The sequence below is a fragment of the Hordeum vulgare genome, chromosome 5H, assembly GCF_904849725.1.
Source record: "Hordeum vulgare subsp. vulgare chromosome 5H, MorexV3_pseudomolecules_assembly, whole genome shotgun sequence".
In the NCBI taxonomy this organism is placed as follows: domain Eukaryota; kingdom Viridiplantae; phylum Streptophyta; class Magnoliopsida; order Poales; family Poaceae; genus Hordeum; species Hordeum vulgare.
In genome coordinates, this window is record NC_058522.1 from 526770992 (window position 1) to 526787536 (window position 16545).

The following is a 16545-nucleotide window of genomic DNA, read 5'->3' on the forward strand; positions in this document are numbered from 1 at the left end:
CAATAATATCTGCAATCTAATGGAAGTTCAACACACTCCATGCGTTTTGCAGTGTATAATCTGAATTGAATTCTGAAGCTAGGCTAAATAGAAATGCTGTTTATGTACAAAACGATGCTGTCCAGCGCAGCAGCGACAGAGCAAAAACGGTTCCAAGTAGAATCTACCAGATGATGAATCAGGCATCGGCGCCGTGCACCATCCTCTTGACCAGCGTGGCCATGTACTTGCCGTGGTGCTCGGCGAGGGCCAGCTCCAGCTCGGTGGGCGGCCTCGAGCCGTCGCCGGCGAACACCCCGGCTCCGTACGGCGAGCCCCCGCGGAGCTCCTCCATCTCGAACATCCCCTCTCCGAAGGTGTACCCGATGGGCACAAACAGCATGCCGTGGTGTGCCAGCTGCGTGATCGCCGTCCACCTGCAGACACAGGAGACACCAACGGACCAACACGGTTACGGCTGGCCGGCGGCGAAACCACGCGATCTCCCGGCGGCGGCGGCGGCGGCGGTGTGAAAGAAAGGCTCTTACGCGGTGGTCTCCTGGCCGCCGCACTGGGTGCCGGTGCTGACGAAGAAGCCGGCGGGCTTGCCGGCGAGGCGCTGGCCACGGCAGAGCGGCGCGGTGGAGTCGAAGAAGGCCTGCATCTGCGCGGCCATGGCGCCGTACCGCGCGGGGAAGCCGAAGAGGAACCCGTCGGCGTCGGGGAGGCCGCCGGGGTCCGCCACGGGGATCCCCTCCGCGTCCATCTCCGCGGCGGCCTCCAGCGCGCCCATCCGGGCCAGCACGGCGCAGGGCAGCGTCTCCGGCACGCGGAGCAGGATCCCCAGCGCTCCCGGCACGGACCCCACCCCGCGCTGCACCGCCCGCGCCAGCCGCCGCACGTGCCCGTACGTGGAGTAGAACACGACGTAGATGCGGACCGGCTGCGGTGCCGGCGCCGTCTCCGGCTCCGGCGCGGCGGTGGCCGGTGCCGGCTCCGATGCGGCGGTGGTTGCCGGGGCCGGCTCCGATGCGGGGGTGGTTGCCGGGGCCGGGATGAAGGTGCGGTCGCGGCGCTGCGGGGCCGGGGGGCGCTGGATCTTGCTGGGCAGGCAGCCGCCGCCCTTGCCCATCGCTGCCGGCCTGCCGCGGCGGGGAGGGGAGCGACGCCGGTCACTGGCTTCACTCTGACACGACACGTACGAGCAGCACGCGCGATCGCGGCCAACGAACACCGCTGCGTCCGCCGGCCCGTGCGGGTCGTAAAGTACGCGAGCTGGACTCTGCATGAAAGCCCAGTGGATCGTATGAGGCCCAACTGATACTCCCGGTGGGCTTCGCGCGACCCGATCCGAACCTATAAACAAACCCACGGGTGGGCTTAGCAAGTCAACTGCGAGTATTCGATTCTCTTTTTCCTCTCTGCTCCTGCACGCCCGCGGCCATGGCGAATCCGGAGGCAAGCAAACCGCCGGCGCCGGGGCCTGACGAGGCGGCGACGGAGCGGCGAGCCGACGAGACGGCGCGCAAGGACGGCGCCGGCGACCCTCCTCCCCCGCCGGTAATTCGCGCAGAGCGCAAGCATCCGACTAGCTAGCTACCAGTACTACATCGGACAGACTACTGTGGAACTCTCAATTCTCTCTGAGCAAAGCATTAAGCGAAGCAATTGTTGTCGTGCAGTTCCTGGAGGTGACCTGCAGGAGCTCCGGCGAGGTGCGGCGGTTCGCGGCGGGGACGACGGCCCGGTACGCGCTGCACGCGGTGAACCGCAAGCTCGCCCCGGGCTCCCCGGCGGCGCTGCACGTGGAGGCGGCCAAGGAGGGCGAGGAGCCCGTGTGCTTCGGCCCCACCGCGCCCCTCGCCGACTACGGCCGCGGCTGGCGGCTCCAGACCGTCACCGAGCAGGACGCCCACCACCACGTGCCACCGCCGCCGCCGCCCGGAGGCGAGGGGAAGGGGGCTCGCGAGAGGGAACTGCTGAGGAAGAAGGGCGCCTCCGTGTACCTCGCCAAGATCGGGCTCGCCTTCGTCTTCCTCTTCCTGCTCGGCGGGCTCTTCACCTACCTGCTCGAGACCATCCCCGACATGATCCTCGCCTCCACTCCTCCTCAGTCCATGTAGCAGGATCCTCGATGCATTTTTGTCCTGCGTTCTTGTGAACATTGTACCAAATATCGCCAGCTGATCGAAGAATTCTCGTTGCACGTACGCAACAGCAACGCCATGACGACGGAATTCGTCTCCCCTGTACAATTTTCTTGTGTGATTCTTAATCCGCATCGCCAAGTCCAATTTGGTGTCCCCATTTTGAGGTAAAATGTCAACGAAGGCTGTATGACGATGAACCAATCAACGATTGGTATTGTAGCTGAATGCAGAGTCCTCTGTTCTTCATAGACGAACGATTCCACAACATAACTGGAAAACGTTGAAAATCCAGCTCCAAAAACCAGAGCTGATGAAGCGTAGGATTTCCAAAACCAAGACTGAGCAAAACGTATTGTGTCGAGTTTTGAGTGGATGAAATCGCAGCAAAAATGCACCGATGCATTTCGTCTTATTGGAAATCAGTTGATCTCACAACCCTCGTTGGACATATATATGAAACAGGTACACAACGACAAAGGAACTCGTCTTCAGTGCATCTTTTGTACTAGTACTAATTCTCAATCCACTTGATTTTTGTGATTCTTAATCCACTTTGCGAAGCGCGACTTGGTGACTTCAACTTCAGATAAATGACGGTGACAACTGTGCCAAAGTATCATAGTGGAACCAACCAACCAATGGCTGGTGTTGATAGGCAATCCAGCTCTCTCTCTCTCTCTCTCTGTTCCTTCAGAAGTTAATGGTTCTTAATCCGCTTTGCGAAGTCCGATTTCGCGTCTTCACCTCAGATAAATGTCAACGGCAACTCTACCCAAGTACAATAATGAACCATTGATTGGTTCTGCAGGTAACGCAGAAGCTGTGTTATTCAGAAACGAGTGATTCCATGATACAGTAGCAGAGACGTTCAAAACTTAAATGGGAGTAGAACACACAAGACACTGTGCCTGCCTGACAAGGAAAAAGACATCACAGGACAGCACGGCATGAAATCATCAGCTGAGCAGATCAGTAGCTATTTTATTCCGCAAAAAGAAAGAAAAAAGAAAAAGATGAACACCTATTTTCTTCATCTTTCGTCACAAGAGAGATAAACATAAACAGTAACAGTTAAACTGTAGTAACAAGCAAAAGTATAGTATCAGTACACAACACCACCAAGAAAAGCAGGTGAAAATCTATGTCCTGATAAAACTCATCTTGCTCTCAAGCAAAACACCCTTCACGATGCCTGAATTTCTTCTGTGTTGCCCATATTTGATCAGCTGAAATTTTAGTGTCTTAACTGGATCAGATAAATGTCCAAGACAGCTGTATGATGACGAACCAATGATTGGTATTCTAGCTGAATGCAGAGTTGGCTGTTCTTCAGAAATGAACGATTCCACAACAATAATTGAAAGACACTGAAAATGCAGCTTCGCAAACAGAACAAATGAAGCGCACGAGGGGTTCCTTCGGTTCTCAGGATTTCTAAAGCTAATTAAGGAGTTGGGGAATCTCAGGATTATTTTTTCTTCTGTTTTGGTAAAGAAATCAGCGATATTAAAATTTAAAATAATTCATACTGTGATGACTACTTTCACATACTACAAAAGCTCCCACCAGCGCTAACAACAACCACAAGAAAGTGCTGTAAACAAAGTAAAGCTCGCAAAGGAAGACAATTTTTGACTCTTATTCCTAGTAGTATAACCCGAAAAGAGTATTTAGGGGTATACTACTAGGAATTATACTCCCTGTTCAATTTTTGACCCTCATGCTTGCACTTCTCCCTGTTTAATTGTACTCCCTCTATCCCAAAATAAGCGTTTCAACCTTAGTACAACTTTATACTGAAGTTAATATAAAGTTAAGACAGTTATTTTGAGACGGACGGAGTACGAGATACGGACCTGAACCTCGCCGTGCTCTGTGCGGATTTGCCTGAATACGTTGGTCCATGACAAGAGGGAACTCGACATCGCCTTCCAAGGCGATGGTAGCCCCATCGTTGCTCGGACTTGTCACCTTCAAGCTTACCTTAATCTTAAGAAATGGTTGTGGATTGATGGGCACAGTAACAATATACCGCTGCATCTGCCGCAGGTCCACACTGCCATCGCCGCCAGCGGAGGGGGTGAGCTGCACCTTCGATCTCCTCCCTGACGGAGGAAGAGCAACACGCTATCATCCTCGAAGATCTGGACCCGATTATGCGCGGTGATCTTACCGTGCACGCCAATGGTGTCGGATGCATCATCGCCACCACCAAAGAGGCGGAGGCTGACCTGAACACAGACCCAGGCCTTCCACCATTGTCACATATGAAAAGGTAGTCTTCAAGCTTGTGATTTGGATAATCTATTACCAGTTCCCGTCTCTCGAACAAATGCCGACCTAGCTCAGTGGTAGAGCGCGTGGCTTTTAACCACGTGGCCGTGGGTTCGATCCCCACGGTCGGCGTCTCCCTTTTTTGTTTTGTTTTTGTGCCGTACTTATTTTTTTCTCCGCAGCTTCAAAATTTCACCAAAGAGTGTCCAGCAAACACTCACCTGGTGGCTTTTCCCTTTCGTCCTTGCTGCATCTTAGCTTGTTTTAATCTCCCGTTTATGCGTCTCTTTAGAACAAAATCTGTACTGTCAGTCTCTCTGGAGTCCGAAGATGTGAGGGCTTCCAGCCTTGTTCTGGCCTCATCTGGATCTCTTGCATGATCCTTTTCGGTGCAAATCTGGTGATGTGGTGTTTGCTAGCATTTGAGCTTGGATCGGAGTTTGGAATTTGGTATATAGTTTGTAAAAGATCATTTCGTTTCCTTATGTGAAATCGAAGAGGAAGGCCTCTCTTTTTGCCTAAAGAGAAAACACCACATAAAAAACAGGGCAAATCAGCTGATCTCATGTTTGCTGCAAAAATAGAAATTTTGCATTTACTGAAGCAATTTCTCATCTTGGAAATCAGCTATCTCGCAATTCTCGTTGCATGTACATAGCACACTTTGCCAAGGAATTAAAATTAACACGACGAGGAAGGAATTCGTCTCATGTACAATGTTGGTGGTTTTAGTCCGCTTTGTGGAGTCCTATTTGGTTGGTGTCTCCACCTCCAGGCTCCAGCAGATAAATGTCAACGACAATCCTACGCAAGTAGGATAACGAGACATGATTGATGTTCCAAGTAATGTAGAGCTCGCTGTTCTTGACACAAAAAATTCCATGATACGTGAGCAATGTTGTTGAGAGTTTAAAATAGTTGTACACACAGGACAATGTGCCAGACAAGGATGAAGTCAACTTTTTCTTGCAATAAATAAGGAAGAAGACACTACAAGATAATGCGGCATGAAGAAAAGATTCACACCTATTTTCTTCAGCTTTACATATTACTACAAATGTTAGAGCAATTCCAATGGCGCGACCCATTTCGTCCGTCGCCGTCCGTTTGGATTGGCGCGGACACAAAAGGCGGTACAACGCGCTGACCCAAACGGACGCGCGGCCGGTTTTCGTCCGCGGGTGACCCATTTCCGGCCCATTTTTTAACCGGATTTGCGTCGGCGTGGACACGCGCACGCTCGCCTTCTCTTCCCCCGGCCCCGCTGGTCGGAGGCACATTGGCCTCCCCCATCCAACCCTCGCCCGCCTCCTTTGTCCCCGATGCCGTCGTCCATTTTTCCGGCGACTCTGCCAGCTGCCGGCGCCTCCACATTGGCCCAGCAACGCCGCCCACTCCCACATCGCCCGCCACCGCCGTCTTGCCGCCGGAGAGCCAACTGCTTCCCATCCCGCGCCCCCCACCACACAGACCGCCCCGACCAAGAAGTCGCCTCGCCGCCCGGTCAGATCCTCACCGGCACGCTCGTCGGACACCGGCCCACTCGTCGGACGCCGGCAGGGTAGCTAGCTGGTCCGTGCGCGCCGCGACTCCCTTCGTCGTCCGTCTCCTTCGTCGACGCCCACAAGTTGTTCGATAGTTTGCCAAGGTACAAAATGGACTCCGCCGACGAGTTCTTTTTTCACAATTTCCTTTGCGACTCCGACGATTTGTCGTCCAATGAAAAGGAGGAGGTATTGGCTACCGTGTTGGTCCATCACCACCTCAACAGCCAGCGACCGTTGTGAAAGGACGTGGATGTCGCCTAGGGGGGTGAATAGGCGCTTTAAAATAATTAAGGTTTACGCTTGAACAAATGCGGAATAAAACTAACGTTTAATATGTCAAGCACAAAATCTCAAACAACTAGGCTCACCCATGTGCACCAACAACTTATGCTAAGCAAGATAAACAACTAAGTGATAGCAAGATATATAACAAGAGACAATATGGCTATCACAAAGTAAAGTGCATAAGTAAAGGGTTCGGGTAAGAGATAACCGAGGTACGCGGAGACGATGATGTATCCCGAAGTTCACACCCTTGCGGATGCTAATCTCCGTTGGAGTAGTGTGGAGGCACAATGCTCCCCAAGATGCCACTAAGGGCACCGTAATCTCCTCACGCCCTCGCACAATGCAAGATGCCGTGATTCCACTAAGGGACCCTTGAGGGCGGTCACCGAACCCGTACAAATGGCAAACCTTGGGGGCGTTCACCGAACCCGTACACGTGGCAACCCTTGGGGGCGGTTACCGGTACCCGTACAAATTGCTCGGGGCAATCTCCACAACCTAATTGGAGACCCCGACGCTTGCCCGGAGCTTCACACCACAATGATTGAGCTCCGAGAGACCACCAAGCTTCTAGGACGCCAAAGCATCCGCGAAGAACAATATCTAGGGTACTAAGTACCAAAGGTAATAAGTTTCTCAAACTTCACTTCCACGTATCACCGTGGAGAACTCAAACCGATACAACTAATGCAATGGCAAGAACACATGAAGTGGTCAAGTCCCTCACACTCAAATCCCTCCACAACAACGAAAGCTATGGAGAAATATGAGAGGAAGAACAAGGAGCTCACAAAGAACTCCAAGATCAAGATCCAAGGGGTTCCCCTCACATAGAGGAGAAAGTGATTGGTGGAGATGTGGATCTAGATCTCCTCTCTCTTTTCCCTCAAGAACAAGCAAGAATCATTGGAGGGATTGAGAGTAAGCAAGCTCTAAGAATGTCAACAATGGAGGTAGAACAAGAGCTCAACAGATGGATAAGGCCAAGGGGGAAGAAGACCCCCTTTATATAGTGGGGGAAGGAATCAGACTGTTACCCCCACTTACAGCCCGAGCCCAGCGGTACTACCGCTGACCCTCCAGCGGTACTACCGCTGGCTGCAGCGGTACTACCGCTGAGCCCATGGTAGCGCAAAGATACTACCGGGCCAACCACCGCCAAGAAAGTCTTCGCAAAAATGTCCGACACAGTACAACCGCAAAGATGACGGTACTAAAAACTTGGAGCGGTACTACCGCTGGCCAGGGGCGGTACTACCGCCAGCTCTAGCGGTACTACCGCTAAGGCCAGTGGTACTACCGCCAACTCTAGCGGTACTACCGCTAGGTCCAGCGGTACTACCGCTCGCCACTGAAACAGCCATAACTTTCGCATACGAGTTCCGAATCGAGCAAACCCAAGATTATTGGATTCAGGACGACAAGAGCTATCCAAACAGCGACCATATAGATATGAAAATGCCAATGATATAGAGATGTGAGTCCTCTATAAATGAAGAACCGGCAAAAACTCCAACATCGAAAACATCATAGTAGATGCATATGGACTCCGTTTCCGATGAACTCGAGCTTGTCACGAAGATGACCATAAGCTCTAAATCTCACAAAGAGAAACATCAAACAAGAACCAAGAAGTATGATGCAAGGATGCAAATGGTTTGAGTTCTCAACGAACGATACGATCAAGCTACTCACTCGAGAGCCCCCCTTGATAGTACATCAATCTATCCTAAACAGAAAACCTATCAAGGGCAAACCTATACCTTGCACCTCGTCCTCTTGAGCTAGATGATGATGATCTTGGCTTCCTCAAGATGGACCACCTTTCTTGATTGCGTTGGCTTGATGAAGACTAGTTGATTGCTCCCCCATACTCACTATGAGTGAGCCACTCTTCAGCATATCTTCACAAGTCCATTGCCACCACAATGGAAGGCAAGCTTCAAGCATGATATCTTCGTGCTGATCCACTTGAACTTGCACATCGCAATCTTGATGACGATCACAACTTGACGTCATACTTCATGGATTGTATGAGATCTTCCCTTTGACGCAAGCCCATGGAAACACACCTAACCCCCACATAGAACTCTCACGAAGACCATGGGTTAGTACACAAACACGTAATGGACAATGCTTACCATACCATGGGATCACTTGATCCCTCTCGGTACATCTTGTACGCTTTGTGTGTTGATCATCTTGATTTACTCTTTGTCTGAGATCTTGATCAACCATGTGTCTCTATGACCATTCTTTGGATAATACCTTGAATACCATCTTGGTCATCATATAAACTCCTTGAACCCAACAGATGGACTTCAAGAAGTGCCTATGGACAAATCCTATAAATGTAACTTAAGGCAACCATTAGTCATAGGAATTGTCATCAATTACCAAAACCGCATATGGTGATATATGCTCTAACATGTTGTTCAGTGGCTCCATTCGGGGCCACCTTCCAGCGTTGAATCGCAACCGAGAGAGCGGGCATTTCCTTCTTTGGAAGGACTACTTTGATACAACAAACCCGTTGTTCAAACATCAAAAATTCCGTCGCCGTTTTCGTATGAGTAGGCATCTTTTCAACCGTATTAGAGAGGAGGTGGTCGGCTATGATAACTATTTCGAGTGCAAAAAGGATGCGTTGGCAAGGTAGGTTTTCTCTCTTATCAGAAATGCACTGCCGCCATCCGAATGCTTGCATACGGAGTGCCCGGTGATCTCATTAACGAGTACGTCCGTATGAGCGATTCTACTTTCCTAGAGTCCATGTATAAGTTTTGCAAGTCTGTTATTGCTGTGTTTGGCCATGAGTACTTGAGAGAGTCGACTGCTGAAGATACAACTCGTTTGTTGACGATGAATGCCAGCAGGGGCTTCCCAGGGATGCTTGGTAGCATAGATTGCATGCACTGGGAGTGGAAGAACTGCCCTTCTACTTGGCAAGGGCAGTATAAGGGCCATGTCAGGGCTTGCATTGTCATACTAGAGGTCATCGCGTCTGAACATCTCTAGATTTGGCACTCTTTCTTTGGCATGGCCGGATCACACAATAATATTAACGTGCTTCAGCGCTCGCTGGTGTTTGCTAGGCTTGCCGAAGGCAACAATCCACCGGTGAACTTTACTGTCAACGGCCACAACTACGACAAAGGATACTACCTGGATGACGGTATATATCCTCAGTGGACCACTATTGTCAAGACAATACCCAACCGTGTCGGAGAGAAGATGAAAAGATTTGCCCAAGAGCAAGAGGGTGCTAGGAAGGATGTCGAGCGTGCCTTTGGTGTTTTGTAATCTCGATGGGGCATCGTTCGGTATCCTGCTAATACCTGGAGCACGCAGAAACTGTGGGAGGTAATGACTTCTTGTGTGATCATGCATAATATGATCGTAGAAGACGAGCACCCGGAACGTCTGTACGACCAAGGGTTTCAGTTTCAAGGTGAGAATGTTGTGCCTGAGCATGGAGGAGCGGCAACGTTTGAACAGTTCATCCAATTTCATCAAAACATGCGTGATTGGGAAACTCACGTGTAACTGCAAAATAATTTGGTTGAGCATATGTGGGCTCATGTTGGCAACCAATAGATTTATCTTCTTTTATTCGTTTGCAAAACTATGTGAGAAATATGTGAGACATTTTTATTTTTATTCGGCCTGTAATAACTATGCTATTTTCGGTCCAAATTATGTTATTTGATTCAAACTATGAAAATCATGCAAAATAGGTCGGTCAGCCGGCCACGCCGACACATATGGGTCGGCGCGTTGGGCGCGCTTGCGATCCATATCTAAGACAGGACGGACGCCGAGCGGACGACCGACCCAAACGAACAAAAAACGGACGAAATCGTTGTCCGTTTGGATCACCCGTTGTAGTTGCTCTTACACTTTGTTTATTTTTATTGGTTTATTTTTTTAACAGTACATTTACATACACAAGCATACACTTACACATATGAATGCACGCACGTATGTCGTACCACTATGAGCATTCTCGAGAGACTGAACCGACACATCATCTTGAGATTGACGAAGTCGTTACGGACGTCTTTGTAATCGACGGGAACGTCTCCTCCCATCATACGCACATCACCGAAAAATCTGAAATAAATTCAAAAAATATGAATAGTCATGTCAAGTATATGATTTGAACCCAGATGGATAGGAATACCACTGTTCTCCTAACCATTCAAACATATATTAAATTGCTTACACTTTGTTTATAGTCATCTATTTTTCCGCAAGGTCGCGCCGTGAGTATTATGCTTTTTCGAACTGCTCTATCAGTAGTAGACTTCAAATAATAAGTGAGTTTTCAATTTTACTTTCTAACAAGGAGCCGACCTAGCTCAGTGGTAGAGCGCGTGGCTTTTAACCACGTGGCCGTGGGTTCGATCCCCACGGTCGGCGTTCCTTTTTTTTTATTTTTTATTTACCGATGCATTTTATCATGTTGGAAACCAGCTGATCTCACATCACAGTCCCCGTTGCACGCACGCGCGTATAACAGAGACAGAATAAGGAGGAATTCTTCTTCGTACAATTCTTAATTCGCTCTGCAATGTCCAATTTGAAGTCTTCATCCCATCAGATAAATGCCAAGGCCAGGTGTGTCCAAGTTTCATAACGGACCAATGATTGGGTTGCTCTAGGTCATGTAGAGCCCCCGCTGTCCTTCAGGAAATGGGTTATTCCATGATCCCACTAGCTGTCCTTCAGGAGATGAATAACTTCACAATAGTGTCAAAAATGTTCTTATATTATGGGACGAATGGAGTAGTTGCAAACCATTGAAAAGTTATATGGCACTGTGCGTAGCACACACGAGACGACGTGTCAAACAAGACATCATAGGGCAATGAGGCATGAAACCATCAGAGATCAACAGCTGTTTCCTACCGCCGGGGAAAAAGATCACCACCTTTTTTGTTCATCACCACCTTTGTACATGTTTACAGGAGTACAATTTATCTGTCACTGTTTGTTTATCTCTCGTGTGAGGCAATGTTACACAATATCACCAAGAAAAAGCAGGTGGAAAACCTATGGCCTAGCAAAACTCATTTTGCCCTCAAGCATAACACCCTTCATGATGATGCCTGTATCTTCTGTGTTGTCGATGTCTCGGCAGTGTGCCCTCTTGGCTTCTCAGGAGACCATGTGCCGATGAATTCTCGACGCGACGACCCGATCTTCGCCAGGATCACCAGTTCTGCAGCTGCGAAGTGACACTTTTCACCACGGGGTGGTACTGCGTGTGCAAGTACCTCTTCGCGCCGTCTGAACCGGGTTCCACGAGCCAATCCTCGTATAATGTTTTCGCAATCGGGTTATCGAAGGGGTTGGATATTGATACCTGGTTCACAATGTCTAAAAGTTAGTGGCAGCATATATGACTGGCATCAAGTAAAAGGTTCTTGTACCGATGGCAGCAAGATTCTGTGTCAAGTGACAATTATAAAGTAGGAACCAACTCGAGTTATTGTTTCCCACTTAATTAAGGAGAATATACAATGCCAGCATATTGGAGCAGGATAATAAGACACAGTCGATGTCTAGTGAGTTCAGAAATTACGCACGGCTTCCCAAAACTACAATGACAAGGTGTAATAGGCACTAACAGTCCGACGTGCTTCTTTTCTCTTCTTAAATGGTAAAAAGTACTGTATCAGTAGCATGCTAAGCCTAAATTGGACTAGACCTGCAGCTAAGCTGCAGAAGTATAACAGAGAACTTGGATGTGAAACTTGAATGGGTCACAAAGCATATAGAATTAAATCGCGGATAGAAGCAAGGCCCTACAACCAACATGAAATGTCATGATCATGCTAGAACTTACATCTTGCATGTACACATCCTCTAGTAGTTTGATGAGATCCTTGGGAGATTGGCCTTTAGCAGGTTTTATTTGACCTCCCCCATTTAGACAACCTGCAGGGCGATAATCAGTGTATAGTGTGTATCTAGATCCTACAGCTCAGAAAGAAGTTACTAAGAGCGACCGTGCAGCACAGTGTCGTAAATGAAGTACCTGAAGGGCAAGCCATAACTTCAATAAACTGGTATTCACATTTTCCCATCTTAACCTTCCTAACAATATTCTGTAGGTTTCTGAATCCGTAACAAAGGGCAAACTTCAAAACAGGTCTACCCTCCACCTGTTAGCATAAACATGTGTTATATACACAATGATGAGAAGGCCACAGCAAGAGTGGCTTCCGAGGACAATTGGGGATGGATGGGGGCAATGAATTACCTCCAGCGTAACTTCACGGAAATCTGAATTTCGCAAGATTTTGAAATCAAGTGGGCCTTCTATTTCCCTATTAAAGAGCGCACGTGCTGCATAACGAAAGATGGTTTCTGCATAACCACCCGAGCCACCAGAAACCCCATATAGATGACCATCATCATCAACATTTGTTAATCTGTGTTGCAATGAAAGTACACGTGAATTCTCAGACGAGATGAAGCATAAACGTAACCATATAAAATTACATTTATCTTCCTTTTTCTAAACAGTTGATTAAATCAAAGCTTCGCTAAAGTACTAGTTGAACAGAACATATAAATATATATTTCCGTATTGGATTTCATCTGAATTTACTCCAGAGGGACGGAACATCGAGCATACAAGGAGCTTACAATCTGTCCAAAGGAGATTCCTCCATTGTCTTGAAATCAACAGATTTGGACTGCACAACCATGAAAGTGATATCAGCATGGAGTTTTTCAAGACATACAAGCAACTGCAGGAAATAAAATAGTAACCTGTATCAAGTCCAACACTTCACCGGTTGTCAATACCGAGTCCACCTCTGTAACTTCCTTTTCTTCCACTGAGAAAACAAAGTCACCCCGGACAGCTTCAAGTTTTTTATCATAACAGGGCATCACAGTAACATGATAAACATCATACGGCCTACACAACACATTCAAGTATGATTACAAAAAAAAAAGATAGTTCAGAATCAGAGTGTTTTTTATTTGATCCAATTCAGCAAATGGAGATATTACATTGGAAAGACCAGAAAGAACCTAATGTCACAAACACTTGGTCACAAGAAAGCATAAAAAATCGTAAGTGTCTCTCAAGATATTGTGGACTGGTCACCAGAAAATTGTATATCCAGATATGTAAATATACTTGCATGATCTTGTACTTCTAGAAGATAACTTTGTGAAGTAAAAAAATGAGTCCAATAGCGGACAATAGGAGTACTAAATTTCTCATATCTGATCAAGGATCTGAAAATAACATCTTTAGATCCAGAACTAGGGCAGATTACTCACTTGAGACCAAGTTTTTCAACCATGTGATGCTTGATAGCTGCACCAATCACTTGTTGGGGACTCTTTACAGATGAGATGTAGGGCAAGATATATGAACCAAGAGTCTTTTCAGCATAGCATATCCAGCCTGAAAGGAGGAAAAGATTCACAAATATTTATATTAGATATGTAAATAACTAACTAGTAAGGGAATATCAGTAGTATATAGGAAACTGCATAGTAGCAAAAGTGACACATATTTAGTGTAAATGTTTTACCTGGACATGCAGATGAAAGCACAGGAAGACTGGTTCCAACTTCTTTCTCACTAGACAATTGACTCAGCTTATAGCGTGAAATAAATTCATTGCATGCTTCAATTAGGGCCACATCTCGACTACTACTTGTGTCATACACTGCCTTCACGCCCATCGATTTGAACAGAGCAGTTAGTTTCCGGAAAACCTGAAAATAACAAAATTGCATTATGTTATTGTTATCATTATTTACAGACTTATCATTCAGATAAAGCGGGAAGACACTAATTTACGGAAAACATTACAAAACACCCTATATATTGACAATTTCGACTAGGCAGTGGTCATGTGAAGCACATATAATTACCTGTGACTGAGAAAGGCCAAAGAATGCAGCTAATGATGCTCTTGACTGTGGAGATACAGATACAATGACGGTTTTGCCAGAGTTGATGCGAGTAACGAAGTCATCCAAGCTTTGCTTCTCAAGCATAACTGTCTCTGCTGATGTTATGCAACCACTATGAGATCAAAGGAAGCCATCAGCATTATTTACATTTGGGCAGGTCACTAGTTTTACAATTGAGGAGAGGGCTACAAAACTGGTAATAACCTGCAAGCCAAACAGTCCTTGAGAGAAATCTTGACCGATTCTTCTGGAGGTTTTGTAGTCACCACAACTTGCTTTTGTTTAATCTGTAAAATGGAAATATCAGGAATATATGGGAATTGCATGAGGAAGGGAAATGGGTTAGGTGATGTGCAACAAAGATGAATTTATGAAGTTCCGTTTGTGCTAATGTGAAGTCAATTTATTAATTTAGTTGTGCAGAAATGCATCTACGACTTCCACAGTGGTTTGACCAAGTAGTCAAAGTTAGCAGGCAGATCGTGCCGGAAATTGAGATAGAAAAGTAATATTTCCTAAGGACAGATTAAGTTAACACAAGTGTGGCGCCTGTTACTAAGCTCACGGGAAGTTGTTACAAAAAGGAAATCGTAAGCACCAGGAGTTCATCAAGTGAATCACCAGGTTCAATGTCCAACATCACACATATAGTCTATTTGCGTAGATGATGATTTTGAAGAAAGGGATCTGAAGGACTGGAGTATCACAAAAGAACTAGCCATGGACAGGGGTGCGTGGAAGCTTGCTATCCATGTGCCAAATCATGAGTTGGTCGGGAGATATTATGGGTTTCACCTCTAGCCTACCCCAATGATCTCATCGAGCATCGCCGTACACTTTCGTTCCATTCGGTTTGCGCCTAATAGGTAATGCTGACTTTTAGCTTGGTTCAAACGAGCCTGCTGTGTATGAATGAAGTAAAGAAAAAATTACCATGGCTCTTTTGTGTGGAACTCAAGACCTAATTATTCTAGTTTCCATGGAAGGGTACTGCTGAATGGCGAGGCGTATGTCTTTACGTTTCAATTGAATTCGATGGGAATATAGCCAAACAAGCCCTAAGCTCAACTGAACTACCACCCTCTTCCCTAATCGAATCCGAAGATAACCAAACAGCAGGAGAGAAAGCTGAATCCCGCCCAACTACCCTGTCCCCTCGTCCTTTCTGCCCCTATCATATTGCGAGGATTAACGGCGCGCATCACCATCCGAAAGCCCAAAAAAAAATATACTACATGCTGCGCGAACTCAGACCGCGTGCCCTGCAGCCGCAGGTGGATGGCAGGGGGCAGCAGGGAAGAGCGGGGGCAGGGGCAGGCAAAAGCTCCAGCCCCAGAGCCAAATACTAGGGCAAAAGACCAAGAAAAAAATTGGGGGGAGAAGGGGCGGCAGGGCAGGGTACCGGGAGGCGGCTGGCGGCGGAGTTCTTGTTGAGGGAGACGATGCAGTCCTGCGAGGGGGCGATGAAGTCGTTGAGGTCCGACGCCTGCAGCGCCGGCGAGAACCTGCTGGAAGACATCGCCGGCCGGCGAGGGATGCTTGGAGGAGGATTTCTTCTTGGCCTCCGCCTGTGGAAGTGGAATGAGGCCGAGCCGAGCTGGGCAGTCGTCAATGTCAATCCGTGCTCTCCTTCTCGGCCTCTGCGTGCTGCTTTGTTGGACCGGGCCGCCGACTATACCCCGTGGCCTGGCCTTCACTGACGGGCCCCCACCCTCGTTCCGCCTGTTTGGACAGCTTTGTTTCGGAATCAACAATAGTCACGGGGCTTTCTTGAAAACTAGTAATTATGCACGCGCAACACACGTATCAATGTAAACTTAAATAGAACACAGTATGATAAAGTTTTGAAAATGGAGTAAAAGAAGGAACGATGTTAAATGTCAATGGGTATGTTGTGACTGAGCGAGTGGTTGCTTATGTTATTTGATAAAGAAGAGTCGTTAAGAGAACAAGCACAGGCAGCTGCAGCTCTTTCTTCATTCCCCTCAAATATCGTCAACGGATTTGCATACTTATCCTAGGCTCGAAGAAATATCGTAACATCATCAACTGGTTTGCATGCTTGATATCCGTATTGGTGTAAACCGTCGATGTGTCAATCTAAAATGCTATAAGACAACATAATTTACGGTGAATGTAGATTGTCAACACCATCCTAAGAGAGGGCAAGATAAACTCGTGCTGGTAGGTACAATATATACTATCATAATGAGAAGTGGCTCATATAATTCTTCATTAAAAGAAATATCGTTATGCATTATGCATGAAGATGTCGCTAGATCCTTAGTACGCCTTCCATCAACACACGGAGCACCGGTAGACATAGAAGCATCGACCAAGCCATAGGGCTAAGAGGA

At 47.5% G+C, this 16545-nt stretch overlaps 3 protein-coding genes and 2 non-coding genes across 5 annotated transcripts; 3 read left to right on the top strand and 2 right to left on the bottom strand.

Moving 5' to 3' along the window:
- Positions 1 to 44: 44 nt before the first annotated feature.
- LOC123452226 (probable NAD(P)H dehydrogenase (quinone) FQR1-like 1) lies at positions 45 to 1356 on the bottom strand. Its single transcript, XM_045128842.1, has 2 exons — positions 528 to 1356; positions 45 to 416 (listed from the first exon to the last, which is right to left on the bottom strand). Exons 1-2 carry the CDS (start codon positions 1265 to 1267, stop codon positions 179 to 181), a joined length of 978 nt encoding a protein of 325 aa, XP_044984777.1. The 5' UTR covers positions 1268 to 1356; the 3' UTR covers positions 45 to 178.
- Positions 1357 to 1374: 18 nt separating this feature from the next.
- LOC123452227 lies at positions 1375 to 2273 on the top strand. The gene is made up of 2 exons (XM_045128843.1): positions 1375 to 1539; positions 1662 to 2273. Exons 1-2 carry the CDS (start codon positions 1423 to 1425, stop codon positions 2100 to 2102), a joined length of 558 nt encoding a protein of 185 aa, XP_044984778.1. The 5' UTR covers positions 1375 to 1422; the 3' UTR covers positions 2103 to 2273.
- Positions 2274 to 4463: 2190 nt separating this feature from the next.
- Positions 4464 to 4535, top strand: TRNAK-UUU. The gene has a single exon. It is a non-coding gene; the product is annotated as a tRNA-Lys (tRNA).
- Positions 4536 to 10588: 6053 nt separating this feature from the next.
- Positions 10589 to 10660, top strand: TRNAK-UUU. Its single transcript has one exon. It is a non-coding gene; the product is annotated as a tRNA-Lys (tRNA).
- A 481-nt stretch (positions 10661 to 11141) lies between these two features.
- On the bottom strand, positions 11142 to 15808 carry LOC123452228 (protein NAR1). Its single transcript, XM_045128844.1, has 11 exons — positions 15591 to 15808; positions 14393 to 14475; positions 14147 to 14300; positions 13801 to 13987; positions 13544 to 13670; positions 13022 to 13172; positions 12896 to 12945; positions 12507 to 12678; positions 12282 to 12408; positions 12090 to 12181; positions 11142 to 11606 (listed from the first exon to the last, which is right to left on the bottom strand). Exons 1-11 carry the CDS (start codon positions 15705 to 15707, stop codon positions 11454 to 11456), a joined length of 1413 nt encoding a protein of 470 aa, XP_044984779.1. The 5' UTR covers positions 15708 to 15808; the 3' UTR covers positions 11142 to 11453.
- Positions 15809 to 16545: the final 737 nt, after the last annotated feature.

Excerpts from the sequence above, each read along its gene's own strand:
- LOC123452226 (XM_045128842.1), bottom strand. The coding sequence starts at position 1,267 with ATGCAGAGTCCAGCTCGCGTACTTTACGACCCGCACGGGCCGGCGGAC. Across the intron at positions 417-527 it reads GGCGGCCAGGAGACCACCGC|GTGGACGGCGATCACGCAGC; the intron begins GTAAGAGCCTTT and ends CTGTGTCTGCAG.
- LOC123452228 (XM_045128844.1), bottom strand. The coding sequence starts at position 15,707 with ATGTCTTCCAGCAGGTTCTCGCCGGCGCTGCAGGCGTCGGACCTCAAC. Across the intron at positions 14,301-14,392 it reads AAGGACTGTTTGGCTTGCAG|TGGTTGCATAACATCAGCAG; the intron begins GTTATTACCAGT and ends TTGATCTCATAG. Across the intron at positions 12,679-12,895 it reads GAATCTCCTTTGGACAGATT|ATTAACAAATGTTGATGATG; the intron begins GTAAGCTCCTTG and ends ATTGCAACACAG.
- LOC123452227 (XM_045128843.1), top strand. The coding sequence starts at position 1,423 with ATGGCGAATCCGGAGGCAAGCAAACCGCCGGCGCCGGGGCCTGACGAG. Across the intron at positions 1,540-1,661 it reads GCGACCCTCCTCCCCCGCCG|TTCCTGGAGGTGACCTGCAG; the intron begins GTAATTCGCGCA and ends GTTGTCGTGCAG.